The following is a 20323-nucleotide window of genomic DNA, read 5'->3' as shown; positions in this document are numbered from 1 at the left end:
GTACAACACGTACAAGCTCACAACGCGTTGATTGTGAGCTTGTAGATCAGCTGTTTTCAAATAACGGTTTAAAGTGCTCATGTGGCCTAGGCTATAATTGCTTCTTTTGGGCTTGTTTTCCTAGACCTGGTTGCTTATTTCTCTCACAAGATATGGCAACACTGGTCATCCTCAGCGAGCCCTATGACGCATCAAAGAGGGAGGGGCCCAGACTCCAGCGCGCTCTCCGCTCTTATAAATACAGCTGCTCTGTCTGTGATTCAAGCAGAAACAGCAACTGAACAAGTCAAGAGCGCAACAAATAGTCTGCACTAGTACAGTCTGCACATACGATCCTACGAAAACGCAGACGGACAAATCACTAAACACAAATAATACACATCGGGGGGGAGAAAGAAACCAATACTTTTACAAACATGATCAAGAAAATGACGCCCTCGGAGAACGAGTTCGACATCCCCGCCAAGAACTGCTACAGGATGGTGATCCTGGGGTCCACCAAAGTGGGCAAGACGGCCATCGTGTCCCGGTTCCTGAACGGCAGGTTCGAGGAGCAGTACACGCCGACCATCGAGGACTTCCACAGGAAACTGTACAGCATCAAGGGAGACGTGTACCAGCTGGACATACTGGACACGTCCGGGAACCATCCTTTCCCGGCTATGAGGAGGCTGTCCATACTGACAGGTAAAGATCACTGTTTTAAACCGCTGTTACCTACAGGTATCATTCTGATACCTGCCTATCCTTGTGCAAAACACCATGTGCATTAAATTAGAGCACAATAATAATAACCACGCACAAATGATAGGGCATGTGCGCACCGTGCGCCTTTTACGCACGGCTGTAGCTGTTGATAGAACACATTATTTATTTTCTTTTTTAGTTTTTGTAGCATTCCTAAGCCAATAATTTAAAATCAAATCAAATTATTGGTTTAGGAATGCGACAAAAACAAAAACAAAATCAGCATGAATTCAAGGCTTCGTGGGGTGTGTAATTGATAGAAAATAAGTCATTTTTGGGGGTAAACTACTCCTTTACGGATTGGTGCGTGCTGCGCACCTACCCATTTGATGTGTGGGTTATTATGTCTTGAGAAAACAGCATCTAACGTGTCTGCTTCTCTTTAATCTCTCTCCAGGTGACGTGTTTATCCTGGTCTTCAGTCTCGACAACCGCGACTCCTTCCAGGAGGTGCAGCGGCTGAAGCGCCAGATCTTCGAGACCAAGTCGTGTCTGAAGAACAAGACCAAGGAGAACGTAGACGTGCCGCTGGTCATCTGCGGCAACAAGGGCGACCGGGAGTTCTACCGGGAGGTGCAGCCCGAGGAGATCGAGCAGCTGGTCGCCGGCGACGAGCTGTCGCCGCAGTGCGCGTACTTCGAGATCTCCGCCAAGCGCAACGAGAACGTGGACAAGATGTTCCAGACGCTGTTCACGCTGGCCAAACTGCCCAACGAGATGAGCCCCGACCTCCACCGCAAGGTGTCCGTGCAATACTGCGACATGCTGCACCGAAAGTCCATGAAGAGCAAGAAGATGAAGAACGGCGGGGACGCCTATGGCATCGTGGCGCCCTTCGCGCGGCGCCCCAGCGTGCACAGCGACCTCATGTACATTAAAGAGAAGGCGATAGGCGGCGGCCAGGGGAAAGAGAAAGAGAGATGTGTTATAAGTTAAACCGAACCGCAGCCAGTGTTTTTAACCTGAAAACTAATCTTTTGAAGAATGTGAGAGAGGGAGCCAGTAAGGCTGCCGTTCAGGACAGTGGCTGAATGCACTCAGACAAGTGGCTCTCTAACCAGTAACCACAGTGTCGCAGAAGGACACTTGAGAGGAGAGAGGCCGGGAGTCGCCGTGCGTCAAACGCACATAGTGCCGTTTCCACGGACATTATACTGACACTGAACCGAGTGAACACTCGTACGCAGACACTTGAGAATGTGTTTGTCTTGTTCTGTTAATGTCAGAGCCTGATGTGACTGTCAAATCTACTGGGACTTCACACCGGGTGGAAAAAAGTGTTATCGTGATATCATGCCTTTCTGCAGATGCGAGGATAAAAGAGACTCTTGGAGCAGTGCAATGTTGCAGAGAGAGAGAGAAACAAATTTGTTTACACTTTGTTATAGATTTTGTATCCGCTAATTACACTTGAATGTTCCATTGCAATCTGAACAATTTTCTATTGTGAATGTATATTTATTGTCAACGTTGTTCTTATTTAAACTTTTTGCAAAGAAAGAAAATGAAATGAATGAAAAATGATAATAAAAACAAATAACCTGAATCTCCTTTTGCAATTGAATTGTTTTCCTGTTGTGTTACAGGCAGCAATGATTCCATCTTTTTCATATTTATTCAAAGCAGCTCACTTATATACTATGGTTGACATCATAGCATTATCATCCCCTCATGATGGATTAATAGCATCATACATGTCTGCCAGTTATAGTGCCATGCAGCCTATACCCAGTCCACTGAGGCCACACAGGCAATGAACTACTAATGAGCTACATCCACTATTGCAGCCCTTCTCAGAAACGGAGATATAAAAACTGTCAACACTAGAGGTTGGTAAGGTGTCCCTGTCCCACAGAGTAGGCTGAGTAGCAGTAACTAATAATTGCCTAATAAAATGAAAAAATAATAAAACGTTTTATTAAATAGCACACCTTTCATACATAAAATGCAGCTGAAAGTACTTCCTATGCTGTGGTGCTGTCATCGTTTCACATTATGCTGTTCCAAAGATCTTCGCTCCCACACAGACAGTTGTGACTCTGGACTGGAACTGAACTGAGCAACTGACGCATCTAAAATGCAAACATTACTTTACTTTATTTGTTATTTAGAAGGGACACCGCATATTAATGAACAATACATATCAATGTAATGTAAATACAACAGATTTAGCCAAGATGCTAATTTACAACTGCAGTCCCCACAAAAAAAACATAAAAACAAGCAGACAATAGAGTACATTACATTACATTACAGAGAAAACAAATCATAAATACAAAACCAGAGGTACAAAAAGTGCAGAGTATAGGCCTATCTATTTAAGTCAAAGACAAAACAAATGTTTTACTTGGCTCATATGTTATTGCACTAAGAAAATAGCAGCATTTTAGAGGGCAGTATAGGCTATTTGACCGTGACCAACTCCAAATATTCTCCTACATTTCCAGAAAGAGCAAGAACATCGATAAAGAACTATTTGTTCTTCAGATGAATAACATCCCTCACCCTCACTTATCTCCTCAACCGCTATATAGCCTATACTACCTTTACAAGTGCCACTGAGCAAGGCGCTGAACCCCATGGGTTTTAGTGAAGGGGGACATGTTTGGCACAATCCTGATTGAAATGAGTGCTGAAGAGGGTCTATATTTCACTCCAAAAACTAGGCATGCAATATGGTACATTACACAATTGCCTATAATCAGTGTGTGTGTGTGTGTGTGTGTGTGTGTGTGTGTGTGTGTGTGTGTGTGTGTGTGTGTGTGTGTGTGTGTGTGCGTGCGTGCGTGCGTGCGTGCGTGCGTGCGTGCGTGCGTGCGTGCGTGCGAGAGAGAGAGAGAGAGAGAGAGAGAGAGAGAGGGGGGCATTTTTTGAGTGACTTGTCATGCGACAAAGTGTTAAATCAGCCCAAGGGATGCCTTGGAGTCAGATAAACAATGCATCCTTGAATGTAGTCTGAGCACTGAGTGTGCATGTGCTTTATGTATGCGTGGTTGTGTGCTTCATGTACTCTATGTGTGTGTATTGTTTGCGTGATATGTGACAGTTATAGACACACAATGTTTTTGTAAGCAGCCCAGGAATAATCCTGCCCTCCTAATCAGTAACACTATGAGCTTTCCCTTCATTTATGATGGAAATACATAATTAAAATGCTAGTCAATATGTGCGATAAGGCCTCATACCTTGGCTTGATGCCTCAAATGCCCCTTTCACTATGTGTCCGGTGTCTCATTCTGTACGGATTAAGAAACATGTAATTTTGATATTGATATATATATAATATTGATATTGTTTATTTTGATATTTTTTAGTTATAATTAAATGACATGGGTAGCTGTAGATGTGGCGTGGTCTGGGATGGTGAGAGAGACCCTTTTTCTATGTGTGTTTTTGTCGATGTTACTGTTGATTGTTGTGTGTTTTTAGATTGTTTCATTGTCACTTTTTGTGTGTTGTGACTGAGGGTTGCCTGAGGACCCCATTGAAAAGGAGATGATGCATCTCGAGGAGTTCATCCTATGATTTAATTTTATGATTTAACTCTAAAAATACCACATAGCATCACGTTGTTGCGCCCTGTGTCGAGAGCAATAACAGAGTGTTAGGAACGTCAGCGTGAGAGGAGAGGAGAGAACCACACAGCGTCACAAAGCAAACAAGCATGCTGTAGGCTGTGCACAGAACAGAACGGGGATGAGAAGTCACACATGGCACGCAGAGCAATAGGGAGACGACCAAAGATGGCTTTGTTCAGGAATTCATCTTAGGAATGTCCTGTCAAACATTGTTATCAGCAAAGTATCCTAACTGAATATCTTTAAGGATTAAAATAACAGTGACTGGCCTAGTCATAAACATTAATCAGCTTGTGACTGCAATTTGTTATTTTTTCGCGGATGACTCGGCTCTCCTGATTTCGGACAAGGAAGAATTGCAGGTCGTAAAAACTCTCTGAACTCGGTAAAATCTGCACTTGGCTCGCTGATAACAAACTATCATTAGGCCTACAGTACATCTGGGAAAAACTGAATCCATTCTCTTTGGCTCTAAAATAAACCTCTGCAAGGCAGACGGCATCACAGTAAAAGTGGGTGACAATGTGATCACAAGTACAGAGGAAATTACCTACCTGGGTTGCATTTTAGAAGCAAATCTTTCCAGTGAAAAAATAATTCCTCACTGGTCAGTAGGAATACATTGAGGACTCTAGCAGGAGCACTCATCCAATGACACTTCGACTATGCAGGCACCTGATTGATTGATTGAATACTTTATTAACAGTTTGCAAAGACAAGCACAGGGAAGTACAGTTGGTATACCTCATGGTACCATAGCACCACAAAGGCCTTAAAAACAAGGCTCCAGACATCCCAAAACAAAATGGTCAGGCTACTGCTTGGCCTCACACCTACAACTCATCTAACCCCTGCTCATTTTGCTAGGGTGGGATGGCTCAGGGTAGAGGACAGAGTACAGCAACTTGCAATGGGCCTGGTCTACAAGATACACTACACCACAAAGACACCCATGTACCTGTCAAACTACTTCAAAAACGTCAAAGACGTCCACAATCACAACACCAGAGGGAGCTCCACAAATCACGTTCAACCCAGATTTGGCTCAAACAAGGGGTTAAATTCGTCCTACTGCTATGCCACCAAAATGTGGAATGCCCTACCAACATTCATTAAAAAAGTTCCTAAAACTCTCCTTCAAAACCAAACTGGCCCCTGTAAAAAGTCAAAAAATATGTTTTTGCAAAGCATTGTATATCACACAGGACCCCAATGTAAACAAGCCATAGCGCTTTCTTGGGTATAATCTTAGCAGACCTTGTATTGAACTGTACTTTACTGTGCTTTTGTTTGCAAACTGCTAATAAAGTATTCAATCAATCAATCAATCAATCAATTGATTGAATCAGTGAGTGAAGTGTGTGTGTGTGTGTGTGTGTGTGTGTGTGTGTGTGTGTGTGTGTGTGTGTGTGTGTGTGTGTGTGTGTGTGTGTGTGTGTGTGTGTGTGCGTGCGTGCGTGCGTGCGTGCGTGCGTGCGTGCGTGCGTGCGTGCGTGCGTGCGTGCGTGCGTGCGTGCGTGCTTCCTTAGAAGCCTTCCTAACCAAAGTGCTAAAATATCATCAGCTAGAGCAGACCATCTCTCAGTTAGGCTACAGATGTAAACTTTTGGTTTTTATCTTTGGTAGTCTAGGACACGTGCACAAGTTGGTTGTGAGGGGCCTGCACATGGCCGGCCTCTCCAAAAGGAGGGCTAATCAATTAGCAAGGTACTGCTCAATATCAGCTATTATAGGAAGCCGCTCAATTTGGAGGAGGCGTTGCTTCCTTTACCCATGATTGTTGTCCGCTGTGTTCGACAAGTATGCCATCTTTTGTTTTGTATGTAACAATGCTCTGCTTTACATGCACTTTGTAACTGGCTGTTTTCCCTTCATCTGACTGCACTGGCAGTGTTTATGTCCTTTGTACATCTTGTACTTCTTATTATGTGGACATAAATAAATATTTCAAATGTGTGTGTGTGTGTGTGTGTGTGTGTGTGTGTGTGTGTGTGTGTGTGTGTGTGTGTGTGCGTGTGTGCGTGTGCGTGTGTGTGTGTGTGTGTGTGTGTGTATTCATGTAATGGTTAAAGACACTGACCTCTGCAATGGAACGGTAGCCTACTGTGTGCAGCACATGTTAGTGCAGCACTGTGACTCATGTCTAGAAAAGTGCTATAAATAAAGTTATTATTATTATTATTACACTGCAGCCTTGTACCTTGACAAAATAACACAAAACACACCAAAATAATTAAAATATATATTATATAGTACAAACACTGACAGAAATTGTACACATTTTTTTCATTTTACACACTTATGTCCTTATATTAATTTGCCTTTTATGTTTCACTAGTGAACCAATGATAATGATATCTATATTTTGTGTAGACCCTTCAAAAGCATTCAAATATCTTTGACCAGGCAGAAATCAAGTAAGTGGACAGAGCCAGAAAATATGTAATGAGTGTCCTTTTCTGTTTTGCATCTATCACACTTTTTCTATTCTATTTAGCTTTGTCTTTGAATAATGCATTCTGTGTAACGTTATATTGTATTTTTTGATACCTAGCATTAACGGACCATGTATGTATTCTTGACAAGCCCTCCGTCCAGATTTCATCACTCAGCAGCACTGAGTCGCTCCCTTCTTGTTGCTCTGGACAGAAAGTATAAAACATTTTTGAGTGTCTAAATAAAAATATAAATTATTTCCTCCCCATTTAGGTTTAACTACGGTTTATTTGCCTAAATGAGATTAACTTTATTCAAGTACAGCACTTTGGACTTGGACTTAGTCCCAACCCTAGTGGTTGAGAGGAGCATTGCATGTGGCAGATTTAAGGTCTGGGTGAGACTGTACTGGGACTACATGATTTGTGTCCGAATGGGTGTAGAGTGGGATGTAAGTATAAGCTAAAAACCTAACCAAATTAAAAAACTTGATTTAAAGGTTTAAACACAAGGACATGGTCATTAACCACCAATTTTTGTAAACTTTGAAACTTTGAAAGGCGATTGTTAGTAGCCTAGATAATATGTTACGTATGAGGGGGATTTACTTTTAGAATGTAGTTCTCAAGTGGTGTTGTTTGTTGTCTTTATGGGGCGGCGATAGCTGAGTGGTTAGTGAGCCCGCCTAGGGAGCCGGAGGCCCTGGTTGCCCCAGGTACGATTCCAGGCCACGCCAGCATATGTGTCGATGAAATGAAATTCGTCCCTGAGCAAGACTCTTAACCCCTAATTGCTCACAGGCCCTCATTGGAAACAAGCCCGCAAGGACTTTCATGAACGTCCTGTTAAAAGGAATTATCCTTATCCTTATCCCCACAATTTGATACACTAATTATAAGGCTCTTGTGAATTAGTGTAACCCATGATAATATGATGTCCAGTTCTACAGTGTTGTCTTTGTTGCAGTCAGTGTAGCCCACAGCCCACCTGTCTACATAAAGTGACATCTCAGCAAAAGCAAGAACACATGATGAAAAACTTCAATGCAGCTGCACTTAATTGAATCAGAATAATGTGCTTGATCTGCGTCATAGAGAGACAGCTAAAGGGACAGACCGGGTGACATAATTGCTCCCACACTGGCTGCTAAGACACAACAGAGACTCAAGGACACTATGGCTTACATAAACTATACTGACCTTTAAGATGGGTGCTGGGAGGCTTATTCTAATAGGCATTGTGGACATACAGTGGATTCATGTATCAGATATTTAGGTACTGTACAAAATCTTACTTTCTATAGTTAGGGCCAAAGTCTTAGTCATCTATAGTTTCTCACTTGGCAGGTAGATCAACAAGTACGTGACTTGACCTTGGTGTCTGAAGGTTGTGAGTTCAAGACCCAGGTGACACAGAATGGACATAATGAACATACTCAGGCATTGTGCTGTGTGAATTATGACACGTGATTTAAAGGTTGAATGATAATTTTAGTCCAGAGTCCCAGACAATTCTGCTGATGGACCCTCCTATACCTCTCATTTGTGTTCCTCCGAAAACCCCAAACAAAGGTATCTACATATTTACACATAGCATATGCATCTGGTACAGTATGTACATGAGGTTAGAAATAAGGTGTATGAGCATAGCAGCATGTATATACTGTACATCAGTGGTTCCAAACGTTTTAACTCAAGACCCAAAAGAGAAATTAGACGTTTGCCTGGGACCCAAGACCCCAGATCTACTGGCTCACGTGTCGCTTCGCACCGCGTTGTGTGCTTGTAGATCTGCTATTTTCAGTACTTCTTAAACTTGTTTTTTTTCTCTCTTTTTTTCATTTCATTTATGAAATACTTTTGAAAATGTTTTTAATTGATGAAAAGGTTTAAACTTTCAAATCTTTTGAAATAATGTTTTAATGTAGGAAACAGAAAAAAGGAGATATTTACCCATACAAATTGGTCCGTGACCCAAAGATGGGCCCGACCTACTGTTTGGGAACCTTTGCTGTACATGACACAGACATTAAGCACTTTGTGCATGAAATGTGTTCTGCAAATAAACTTGCCCTTCCTTACTTACTGAACTACTGAGATGGTAAATGGGTCAAGACAACTGAGTTTTGGACAGTATATATGAACATAGTTCTAGCCCCCACTGTGTCATTCAGGAAAGAATTGCCTGCAAAAGTAAAGTGGAACAAGCTTATACAACGGCTACCAATGTAAACACTGCCAATGCAGGATAGATACAGGATGAATAAACAATTTGAGTCTTCTGCTGTTTACTATTCTAGGATGGATACAGGCCAGATGCTTGAAGGGAGACTTCTACAATGGCAAGCAGTATGATACTGTTACAGTTATCTTGAAAGACGTGTCAGCAGAGATGGGCTTACACGCTGAAAGCATGTCGCTGCTGGCTAAGAGATCCTTTTGTGTATAGAGATAAGTGGGTGATCGGAGGGTATTTTCCCTGCGTGGCCACCTAAGGCTACGGTATATGCTTCTCATACTATACAATGCTCTGTGTTTGGGGTTCTCTCCTTGCTTGCAACGCCTATGCCTCTAAATTGTCTGTTTGACTTTGGCCACATCTGTATCAGCAAAACACAAATGTGAAGCATAAAGGCAGCGTGTTTGTTGTTGATGCAACAAAACACATTATTATTGTGATTATTGTACCTTTGCATTCACATGGCGAGGGTTGCAGCCACTTGTTATGCAACCCTCTTTCATATTCACAAACAGACCCCGGTTTATTTTAGAGCACTGTTCAAAACAAAACATTGCTCTATATCTAGTGAAGTATTCTCTAAATTTAGCAAGATCTCAACATGACTCATTCTTTAAGTTGAATAGGAAACCATGATGTGCAACACTTTCATGCATGTGGTTATAACAATCACAGATAAATACAGTACAATAGTTGGGAAAGCACTTATATATCTGAAGATAACAGACTTTTTTCTGTTTTGTTTGTTGTTGTTGTTGTTGTTGTTGTTGTTGTTAATGACCATGATTGGTTTGGCCAAAACCAAGAATTGTTTTGTGTGTTGGAGATACTCATGGCAACACACCACTTAACAGACACACGATTCTTACATCATCATCACCAAAATGTGGCAGAGTATATGAAGCGGGTGTTTCTGTAATGCATTCGTAATCCATTTGCATTTGGTGTGCCACCCGTGCGGTAGTCACTCTATATCCTGCCCTGGACGCAACAGCCACCCACACAGTTTGGTTGACCCTGGTTAGAATATAACTTTGCCTGAGCAAGAATAGGTTAATACATTTAAAGTTAGGGTCCGAGCCACATGGCCCTTAAAATAATCCTATACATGCTTTATGGAACAGGGATAGCAGGATTGTTAAAATAAAGTAAATGTGTAAAGTCAAGTTGTTAAAGTAAGTAAAGATAAGTGACACAACACTGTGAATTGGATCTCTGCCCACACAAACACAAACACTGAACCACTTGTAGAGAACACACACGCACGCAGCCACACACATACACAAACACACACACTTGCGACTCTTGCCAACCCCAGTTGACCCTCCGTCTTGTCTCCCTGCACCCTGCTGTTCATTCATCTATTCATAGAATATTCTCTTCTGTTCTCCGAGAGATCAAAGTCCTGAGTCAGACTCAGGCTCTCTGACCCATTTTAAAAGCTGCTGCCACATAACCAGTTCAATAGACTGCTTTGATTTCATCTGCACATTGTTGTTCTGCACTGTCCATCTTCTAAATCCTAACAGTTTTTTGTAAAAACGTATGTTGTTATATCAGTGGTGCACAAAGCTTTTCATGTCAAGGACCCCCAAAATTATATGTATTTGGCCGCCGCCCCCCATCTCAAAATATGTTGTTCCAGGGACCCCCTAGAAGCAAAGATTTGAGTTAAAAATGTTCGTTTAAAAATATATATATATTCAAATTTGCAAAAATAGCACATCTAAAAGCTCATAGCGCTATGAGTTTGTAGATCTGCTATTTCTGAATAGCCAAAGAAATCTTAAAATGACACAGATGCGTTCCCGGTCTTAATGGGTTAAAGGCACATTTCGTCCCCAAAAAACAACAACAAGCAAACAAACAAACAAGAACACAGTGATTTATTCATCGCATTATCTCATACATAATAACCCCTTCTGAGAACTTGTCTCCGTCATTGCAATTACCTTGACAGCCAAATTTATGCAAGTTCTTAAAACGCTGACTCGCTGAGCAAGGGAGAGCTGAAGTGAAGCTCTAACATTTTTAATGGAGGCAACTGTTTAAGAAAAGGGACTACGCATTTTACTGACTACATTGACCAAATGAATGCATTCCAGAGCACTGCCTCTAGGAAAGTTTGACAAATGTTTGGCCCATGAAGTAACTGGAAGAACTCATCCAGTAAAATATGAATATGATCAAATTTATTTTCTAGTTTTGTTTTATAGCATAATAGTCTATGGTGACTCTGACCACAGTGATTTTCACAGTGGAAGCACGGCCACTGTGTTTGTCCACCTCTCCTTTCCATGTGATGTTTCAGTGCACAGAGAGCTTTTGTTCCCCCCGTGTCCCCTAACAGACATCATATCACATTATTAATGCTCCTCCCATAGATGCAATTTCCCTCAGCAGAAAATTGTAAAGGTAATGGGAGCCGACACTCTGATTAGGAGGCTTAATACCACCCTTTAGCACTACGGGTGGTAGGCGAATTGGCATGGACAAACCCCAGATGCATTTTGCACTCTGCGTTTTATATCATGCCCCATCATCATCTGTTTTTCCGTCCCGTCCAGGACAGGCTTCAGAAGCGCCTCCTGCAGGAGACCTGGCTCAGATCTGAACCCATAGTAGATAGTCTAAATAGGGCCCTTGTTGAGAAGTCAAGTTCAGTTGTGCTTTACAATTTAGGTTACTACTTATTTTGTTTTGTTCTGGGACCCTCTATAAAGAAAGGTGGGCAGTACTAATTCAGTATAGATACAGATAAATGATAAATACAAATGGAATATTTACCATTGATCAGTCATACCTCTTCCATCTCCTTCTCCAAAGGCGCTTAGATATGAACACAAACGACAGTGGGCGTGATTCAATTACAGATGGCATCGGAGCCCCTCAACAAACAGCTTACAGATAAAACTGTGACACAAGAGAGCAGGGAGGGCCTTCAATGTGACGCACAAGCTCCCTCCAACACTAGCACAAATCATGGCATCATACAACTGCTGTGCAAATTGGCCAGACCTCATGATGGATACTCCTCCATCTGTGTATGCCTACCCCAACTCTAAAAGGCACGTCATTTTCATTCTGTGTGTGTGTGTGTGTGTGTGTGTGTGTGTGTGTGTGTGTGTGTGTGTGTGTGTGTGTGTGTGTGTGTGTGTGTGTGTGTGTGTGTGTGTGTGTGTGTGTGTGCGCGCGCGAGCGTGTGCATGTGTGTGTCCTGACTGTCACTTGCATCATGATTTGTCATAGGTCTGCTGATGTCTCTGTTTGCATGGGACCTTGGAGTGGTTTTAGTGTGACATAGCCTTGAAACAAAGTTGATGAAAGCCCCATGACATTATGTAATTTTATAATATATGAGGCAAACGAAAGGGAACAAATACACACTAAAATCCTCAGTGTTCATTTATCCAACATTTATGCCTGTGGCTCATATACAGTAGTTAAGTAAGGTTGCAGTGATGACCTCAATATACAGAATATTGCACAGAATGAGGACAAAGGCAGCTACCATTTTCACCTCCCTGCTACTACTGTCCTCAGATTGACAGCTCTGTGGTGAAACCCAGTGGATTAATGTTAATCTTGAAATGGAAGGCCATGTCATGCGCTGTAGATCCTGGGTGTCCACCTCCATACATTGAACTTTTCACACGCTCCTTCTATTTGGGTCAAGGCTTGATTTTTCCCCTCGCGTAGCAGAGAGGAGGACAGTAAATGCATGTTCACTCTCGCCTCCAACGAATCCGTTTCCGCTACCTGACTCAACGGAGGATGGGGTGTAAGAATACGACGTACGAATATGACAGGCACTTCTGCTAATCTCATGGATTTTATTATTTTAGTGTCTCCCAAGTACAGGGGTTCAGAAAGTAATTACATGGACGGTTGACTCAAAATCCATCAAACTGAATTGTTTATTTATGCATGTGCTTTGTGTGACAAATGGAAGTCCTAATCCATGAAAATGTATGAGAAATAGACCAGAATCCAGTTCCGATTTGGCTATGTTGTATTAGTCAATTGTTTTTATTCAAGTTTTCTTGAATGCTGCTTAAACACACTCTTTTGCATTCTCTCTCTCTCTCTCTCTCTCTCTCTCTCTCTCTCTCTCTCTCTCTCTCTCTCTCTCTCTCTCTCTCTCTCTCTCAGAAACATCAACATTCAACGTATCTTGTGGTTTGCAGAAAGGTACAATGCCAAAAAAAGATTCTGGCAAACAGTGCTGTCATACTATTTGCAGTAATTGCGTGACATTTTAAGTGCATGTGTCGTGAGCGCATGTGAGTGTAAAGACCCTCCCAACCATGTGGAGAAAGAGAGGGACAAGGCTATTATCACTAATTATAAACCAATTCCATTAATCATCACATATGCTAATTACGCTTTTATTGTGCACACTTACTCTCAACCAGAGAGCTGAAACATTACCCGTAATTGCCTTTCAAATGGAATTAGTCCCCCTACAACCCTCAACCTGCAACACCCGCTCTTCAAACACATACCTCCTCAAAACCCACAAGGCAAACCTTCGTACCATGGGCGACCGGGCTTTCTGCTCGGCCGCCCCCGAACTGTGGAACGCCCTCCCTGTCCACCTGAGAGCTCCACAGTCAGTTGATTGTTTTAAGAGAGGACTAAAGACCTACCTTTTTAGCAAAGCATTTTTTTTAGCTGGTTTTACCTCTAGGCTTTATGCCCCCATGTTTTAATAGTTTTCTTCTAGTTTCCTAGTTATTGTTTTCTTTTACTGGTGTGATGTTTCTGTTTTTATGCAATTGCCTTCTAATCTGTAGCACTTTGAGATTTCCTGTAAATGTGAAGTGCGTTATAAATAAAATCCATTATTATTATTATTATTATTAATTCATACTGGGTTTCCAGTGTGTTCTTTTAAAACACACACACACACACACACACACACACACACACACACGCCCGCACCCCCCTCCTTCAGTTTGTGCAGCCAGGTCTTGTATAATGTGGTTTGTTTGCACAATGTTGACCCATATACAGTAGTGTACAGTAATACAAACACCTTGACACACATAAAAAAAGAGGAGAAAGACACAGGCAAACACACTGTAGTGGTTAAACAGTAACCGCTCTTTCATTCCTCCTCATAAGAACATGTGACACCCTCAAGATTCATGCTGTTATGATGCAATGTTTACGTCGGCAAAGAGCATGCGGATGTTGACACATCGTCATTGTTTTCCTTCACCCCCCATTTGCTTTTTAGTGTTCAGTGGATTTCCCTCTGCATTCCTTGAATGGCTTAAACAATTTCACCCTGGCATCCCGATTTTGGAGATCGGGATGAGATTTTCCTTTCCTTTTTATTTTTGATAATTTTTGAAAATAGTGAAAATAGAAGTACAAACTTTTTGAAAGCATAACATAACTAGAAAAAGTGCTCCTCGGAGCACAGGTCTCCGCCAGGTCAGGTACGTTATTCTGGCCTCCTGGTGGCGCTATAATAGGCCAATGTGAAAAGGGTGCCAACCGTGCCATTTATTCTTGCATTGACACTGCATTCATGATTTGAGGCATTTTGTTCCAAAAATGTGTTTTGTTAAATTAGACCTGCTGGTGGCGCTATAACAGGCCAATGTGAGCAGGGTGGCATTTCTTCCTCGGCCTAGTGGGAATGTAAGTGTGAAATTTCACGGAAATCCCAAGCTGTGTGTATACTTTGAGGCTTTTTGTTCAAAACGGACCAATCCTGCAAACTTTGGAAGCCAACCTTAGGCAATGAGGATGAAATATGGGAAATCGGACAGATCCGTGTTGATCACATGACTATATTGATACTGTGTACCGATTTGCATGACGTTTGGATAAAATTTGTAGGAGTAATATTAACAAATGGGTTTTGCACAAATCGGCCTCCTGGTGGCGCTATAACAGGCCCATGTGAAAGATTTGGGGCAGAGGTTCTGAATTGGCATCCAGGGAGTGTGTGTGCACAGTTTCGGAGCGACCGGGCCAACGGTGCCGGAGATTAGCTGGTGACAGACGGACACACACACACACACGGTCACACAGACACACGACGGACAAGGGGTAAAACATACTCTCTCGCCATGCCTTCGGCCTGGCGGAGACAATAAGGCTTAATTGGTTAAGTGTACAATGTTGGTTACTGTGCTGCTCAGCCGAACCGCAAGCTGAAGCAACGGCACAGACTTTTGGAAGAAAATGATGCGAGGAAAGTGGGGGAAAGCAGTTATGACATCACTAACATTTGTCAGCTGCAACCACCATCTTGTTTGGTAGCATCACTGCTTTAGTTTTCCACTTGGAGAAGCATGCACCTGAAATAGGGAAACATGTGCACAGGCAACGCAAATGCCAGAGAGAGATGGTCAACCAAACTTTACAAGAGCCTTTGTTTTGTCTTCAGTTACTTCAAGCTTAAGCAAAAAGTTAACAACTGAGTTCTAGAACACTTAATTATTCTCCCAAACTGTAGGCTACTAAAAGCATAATGGCTTCTGCTGCTGAAAATTGCTTTTCTTGCAACATTTCACAGACAGTAGGATGATGAACATGCAAAGAGCAAAAGGTTTGTTGTGTAAGCCGTATTTGTGCATAATAACTCCCTGAGAGCACTTAGCTCGAAGCAGTTTTGAGGCAGTGTTTTTAACCGAAACCTGTGTGTGTCTGAAGCACCTGGACTCTGAAACTCAGTTTTTCTTTTTTCCTTCCATGTTTGACTTCAAGCTGACCGTCCCTCCTCCACACACTGACCCACTGAGCCTGCCTGATGCTGCGTTCGCACTGGCAGCTACAAAGATACAGGCTACCATTATTTTTCAATGGAAGCCAGCGACATGAAGATTCAAAGATACATCCAACGTTTGTATCTACAACAGCTACACATCTACCAAACTAAGTTGAGCTGGTTTCAACTTATTCAAAGGTACAAAGCTACACATATGCTGTGTAGCTTTATATCTTTTGTATCTGCCAGTGTGAACGCAGCATGAGTACTTACCTGTTTTCTCCCTCTCTCCGTAAAGGAGGCCGACCCAAGAACACCTGGCGTAGGACAGTGGAGGGAGAGCTGAAGACCCTGCATCATACCTGGGGTTCTATAAAGACGCTGGCCCAGAACAAACAGGAGTGGAAATCCTTTGTTGCTGCCCTACATGCCAGCCGGCATAAAGGGCAGTAAGTAAGTCCCTCTCTCCACTCGTTCATGTTATGAGTGAAGCTCTGTTTGTCAGGGTTCTATAGCCTTGATTCCTTGTACCTATATGTGTTATATGATGGTGACGATGCTCATCTAGAACTTTTGCACTAAAAAAGTGTAAATGTAGATCTCAAATTGGCTGATAAAGTTCCCGTAAAGGTTGAAATGTGTGCCACATTTGAGCTCCTTTGAGGGAAAATAAAAATAATCATTGTTGGAAAGTAATTCAACGTTGAGGAGGCAGTTCACTCCTATTTTGTGCACACGCTTGTGCAAAGTACATTCACAATAGGGTACATTACCCAACCCTAGTGCGTGCGTGCGTGCGTGCGTGCGTGCACGATTACGATTGTTTATGTGGTGTGTGTGTGTGTGTGTGTGTGTGTGTGTGTGTGGGGGGGGGGACTGAGCAATGTTTTCTGGTAAGAACTGGAAAGCAGCCATAGAAGCATCTCAAATTGCCTACATGTGGTTGTCAAGGGCGATGACATAAAAGTGATATGTAAAATCCAATCCTGTCTTCTCTTAAGAAGAAAATGTCTTATAAAAAGATTTTGCTTCATTATACTGTAGCTCTTACAAGTGAAAAGGACAAGGAAATGTAACGTTGTGGACAGGGAATAGACAGGAAATAAGAAGGCGGTGGCCTTGGTTGTTCTTGTCTCGATAAAGGTTGGGACACTGGAACGTAGGCAACAGGGTATTAATAACCGGTCCAGAGTTGACCTTTGTGTGCAGGATATATAGGCAATATAATTTGTTGTTTCTCTGGCGTTCGTTTCCTTGGCCTGAGGTGAATTCGTTTTGTAACACGGCATTCTAGCAAATATCAATATGCTACAGTCTACTGAATGTGACCTTTTCAGCTGAAATCCAATGGCTGACAGTGAAACTCAAAAACAAGGTTTTATGTCAAAATCTAGTCTAAGCACGTATTGCTCCGAATATGTGTGAGTGCGCCTGCATGTGTGTGACCCTTTTCAGCGGCGACCAGCGGCGTAACCACTGTAGAGGCAGGACAGGCGGTCGCCTGCCCGACTAAGATCTCGCCTCCTCTAGAAACCCCAAATAACCCGAAACTGTCATTGCGTGCTTAATGTCCTCAAAGTCACGCATCCAACAAGCTTTGAACCGAGCAGATTGGACCTTCTGTTCCAGAGATAATGACCAAAACATCTTGAAAAGGGTATTTTCTGGGTATTGAAACCCTCAAGGGATGCGTCCGTGACGTATATACCATGCGACCACTTAAACTCTAGATCTCCGATGCTAGCGGTTTTGACATACTGATGGAGTATATTATAGTATATTGTGGGTAGTATATCGAGATGACAGATATGGGACATTAAAAAGGATAAATTAAACAAATGGGACAGTTTATTAGAACACAAAAAGAATCGCTACAGCCTCAGTAGTTAACCAGTGAAATTACGGTATTTTACAATGCCTCTCATAGAGATTGCATTGAGAGCTGCAGTTCATGTTCTAACGGACCTCGAGTAGCGGCGCTGTCTCAAAAGTGGGCGTGAATTTGTAGGCCTTCCGCTTCCGGCCGCGTGTCTCTATAGAAATACCGTCTTTCTCTTCCTGGAAAGTTAGCATCCTGAAATAGAAGCCATTGTTCTTGCATTCATAAAAAACACAAATATTTTTCTGAACTGTCCACAGTCCTCCTCTGAGACACAGACTGAATTGAAAGAAACGGTGAGGACCAATTTTATGAAGATATAGGTTGAAAATGGGTTAAGTCTATAGGAGAGTGGGCAGCCCACTGAAAAGCAGGAAGGGGAACATCTGCCGTCATAACCACTCAAGTCGGCCTCAATCCTACATCAGCATTATGTAAATGCTACACTGTTAAATCTGTGAGAGTGTACACATGTAACCAAATGAACCAGTGAGTGTCCATTTGGTTACATCTGTACACTCTCAGAGTGTACAGATGCTGAGGAGACGCTGAGGATTTTCCTGTGTAGTCAGTGAAGGCAAAGATTCTGGAAAATTGTAAATCCTATTTAATCGTTTCACAAGTTTAGTGATGTCCCACTACTGCTGAACAAAATATGCACAAAACAATGTGATGGGAAGGAATGGATGAACATACATTAATTATGACACTGACAGACTGAACTGGCTCTTGTGGTCGCGCTTTACAGTAGACGGTTTTGAGAAGGAAAAGGAGACAAAAGGAAAACAATGACTCAGTGTGAGGTCCCGTCTGCCCCCAGTTTACAAAACAAACTACATCTAGTCGGTCATCGCACGCACACACACACACACACACACACACACACACACACACACACACACAGTTTAGCAATTTATTCATGTCCACACACAGGGAAAGCATACAGGGACACAAATAGTTTAGGTGCAGTAAAGGTTACATTCACAAACATGCAGTGGTGGAAAGTAACTAAGTACATTTACTTAAGTACTGTACTTAAGTACAATTTTGAGGTATTTGTACTTTACTTGAGTATTTCCAATTTCCAATACTTTTACTTCTACTCCACTACATCTCAGAGGCAAATATTGTACTTTTACTCCACTACATTTACTTGAAAACTTTAGTTACTAGTTACTTTTCAGATATAAATTATGATATAATGAAACATACACTAACCACTTTAAACCTATTTTAAACCTATGCTATTTGAAAATAGCAGATCTACAAGCTCACAACGCGTCGCATCGCGACGCGTTGTGAGCTTGTAGATCGGCTATTTTCAAATATTTAGTACTTTTACTTTTGGTACTTTAAGTACATTTTGATGCCAATACTTTTGTACTTTTACTCAAGTAAATTTTTTATTCTGGACTTTTACTTGTAACAAAGTATTTTTATATTGCAGTATTGGTACTTTTACTTAAGTAAAGAATTTGAGTACTTTTTCCACCACTGCAAACATGGATATGTCCTCACGATGATACAACACGCATGTCATTCGGCACTCCATGGGCACAAGTAGTGGCGGCTTTGCCATATACGGGGCAGCAGAGACAGCACCATACTTTGCCAGCCTTTCTGCCTCGTCTTTGGGCATCCCAAGTTGTCGAAACCCTCCAACAACCAGTCCGTGGGTATGTCCTAAGCTGGATTACCAGAGGAAACAAAGTTCTTGGTCTTGCACTGCTGCTTGGTGTTAAAGCGCTCTCTGTAGTTGGTTCTCATGGGCCTGGAAGTCCACCTATTGCTATTCCGACAGTGGACCCGACATACCGCTCGAAGGCCGCCGGGTCTATTGCCTCTCTTCCCGGTAGCTGTTCACGGGAGGGAGGGGCCGTTAGGTAGCGTCGGCTGTTGGTAGATTCCACCGGTGAGTAGTGCCTTCTTGTATGCAAGCTACATAGTCCACAGAAGTTGCAAATCCATCCACTGCCCCTACTACATTGACGATGGTAGTTACAACGGGGCAGTTTAATGTCATGCCCAGGGCACACACACACACACGCACACACACACACACACACACACGCACACACACACACACACACACACACACACACACACACACACACACACACACACACTCCCTCTGACTTTCATAAAGTAAGGAGTGCCCCTCCTAGTATGTACATTCTAGAATTACTAGTGTTCATTTAAGCTTAAATGAACACTTGCTGTGTATTTATTCTCGAAGTGACTCCGTGTAAATTCGAGAATAGATCAATCTTGAATGAATGAATGGTGGCTGACGTCTGCAAAGGCTTTTGAATGGCAGTTGTTTCCGACAGTAGCGGTATGTTTGTTTTGAGTTTGTTTTACTGAACAGCCCACAGAGACCTGCATATGATGTCATTCACTTGTCGCTGTCAGACAGAAACCTCTTACCCATATTTCAACTTCTTGTGTTTTGTTTGGTCAATTAATGCCCTACGTTGTCGTACAAGAGTGTCTCGGAAAAGTAGCGGAAATAGCCGATCTACAAGCTCATGCAATCTTTGCAAAATTGGATTTAAAGTGAAAGTGGTTTAGTGTGTCTGTGGGTTTTATGAATATTGAACTAATGAAAAATATCAATAAGACTGTGTGACTAAACAATACACAACATTGGATCTATTGGAATACAAGTTTTCCATCCGACAGCGACAGTTGTCAGCTAAAAGCAACTCTAGGCAGCAA

General features: G+C 42.3%; 1 protein-coding gene across 1 annotated transcript; it reads left to right on the top strand.

The window, feature by feature from the left end:
* The first annotated feature begins 285 nt into the window (after positions 1-285).
* rasd1 (RAS, dexamethasone-induced 1) lies at positions 286-2293 on the top strand. The gene is made up of 2 exons (XM_080455966.1): positions 286-687; positions 1145-2293. The coding sequence occupies exons 1-2, from the start codon at positions 417-419 to the stop codon at positions 1681-1683; spliced, it is 810 nt and encodes a 269-aa protein (XP_080312092.1). The 5' UTR covers positions 286-416; the 3' UTR covers positions 1684-2293.
* The last annotated feature ends 18030 nt before the right edge of the window (positions 2294-20323 follow it).

This window comes from Gymnoscopelus braueri (assembly GCF_963280865.1).
Source record: "Gymnoscopelus braueri genome assembly, chromosome: 17".
Taxonomy (NCBI): domain Eukaryota; kingdom Metazoa; phylum Chordata; class Actinopteri; order Myctophiformes; family Myctophidae; genus Gymnoscopelus; species Gymnoscopelus braueri.
The sequence above is the reverse complement of the archived record's forward strand: the minus strand, read 5'-3'. Positions and strand labels throughout refer to the sequence as shown.

Excerpts from the sequence above, each read along its gene's own strand:
- rasd1 (XM_080455966.1), top strand. The coding sequence starts at position 417 with ATGATCAAGAAAATGACGCCCTCGGAGAACGAGTTCGACATCCCCGCC. Across the intron at positions 688-1,144 it reads GAGGCTGTCCATACTGACAG|GTGACGTGTTTATCCTGGTC; the intron begins GTAAAGATCACT and ends ATCTCTCTCCAG.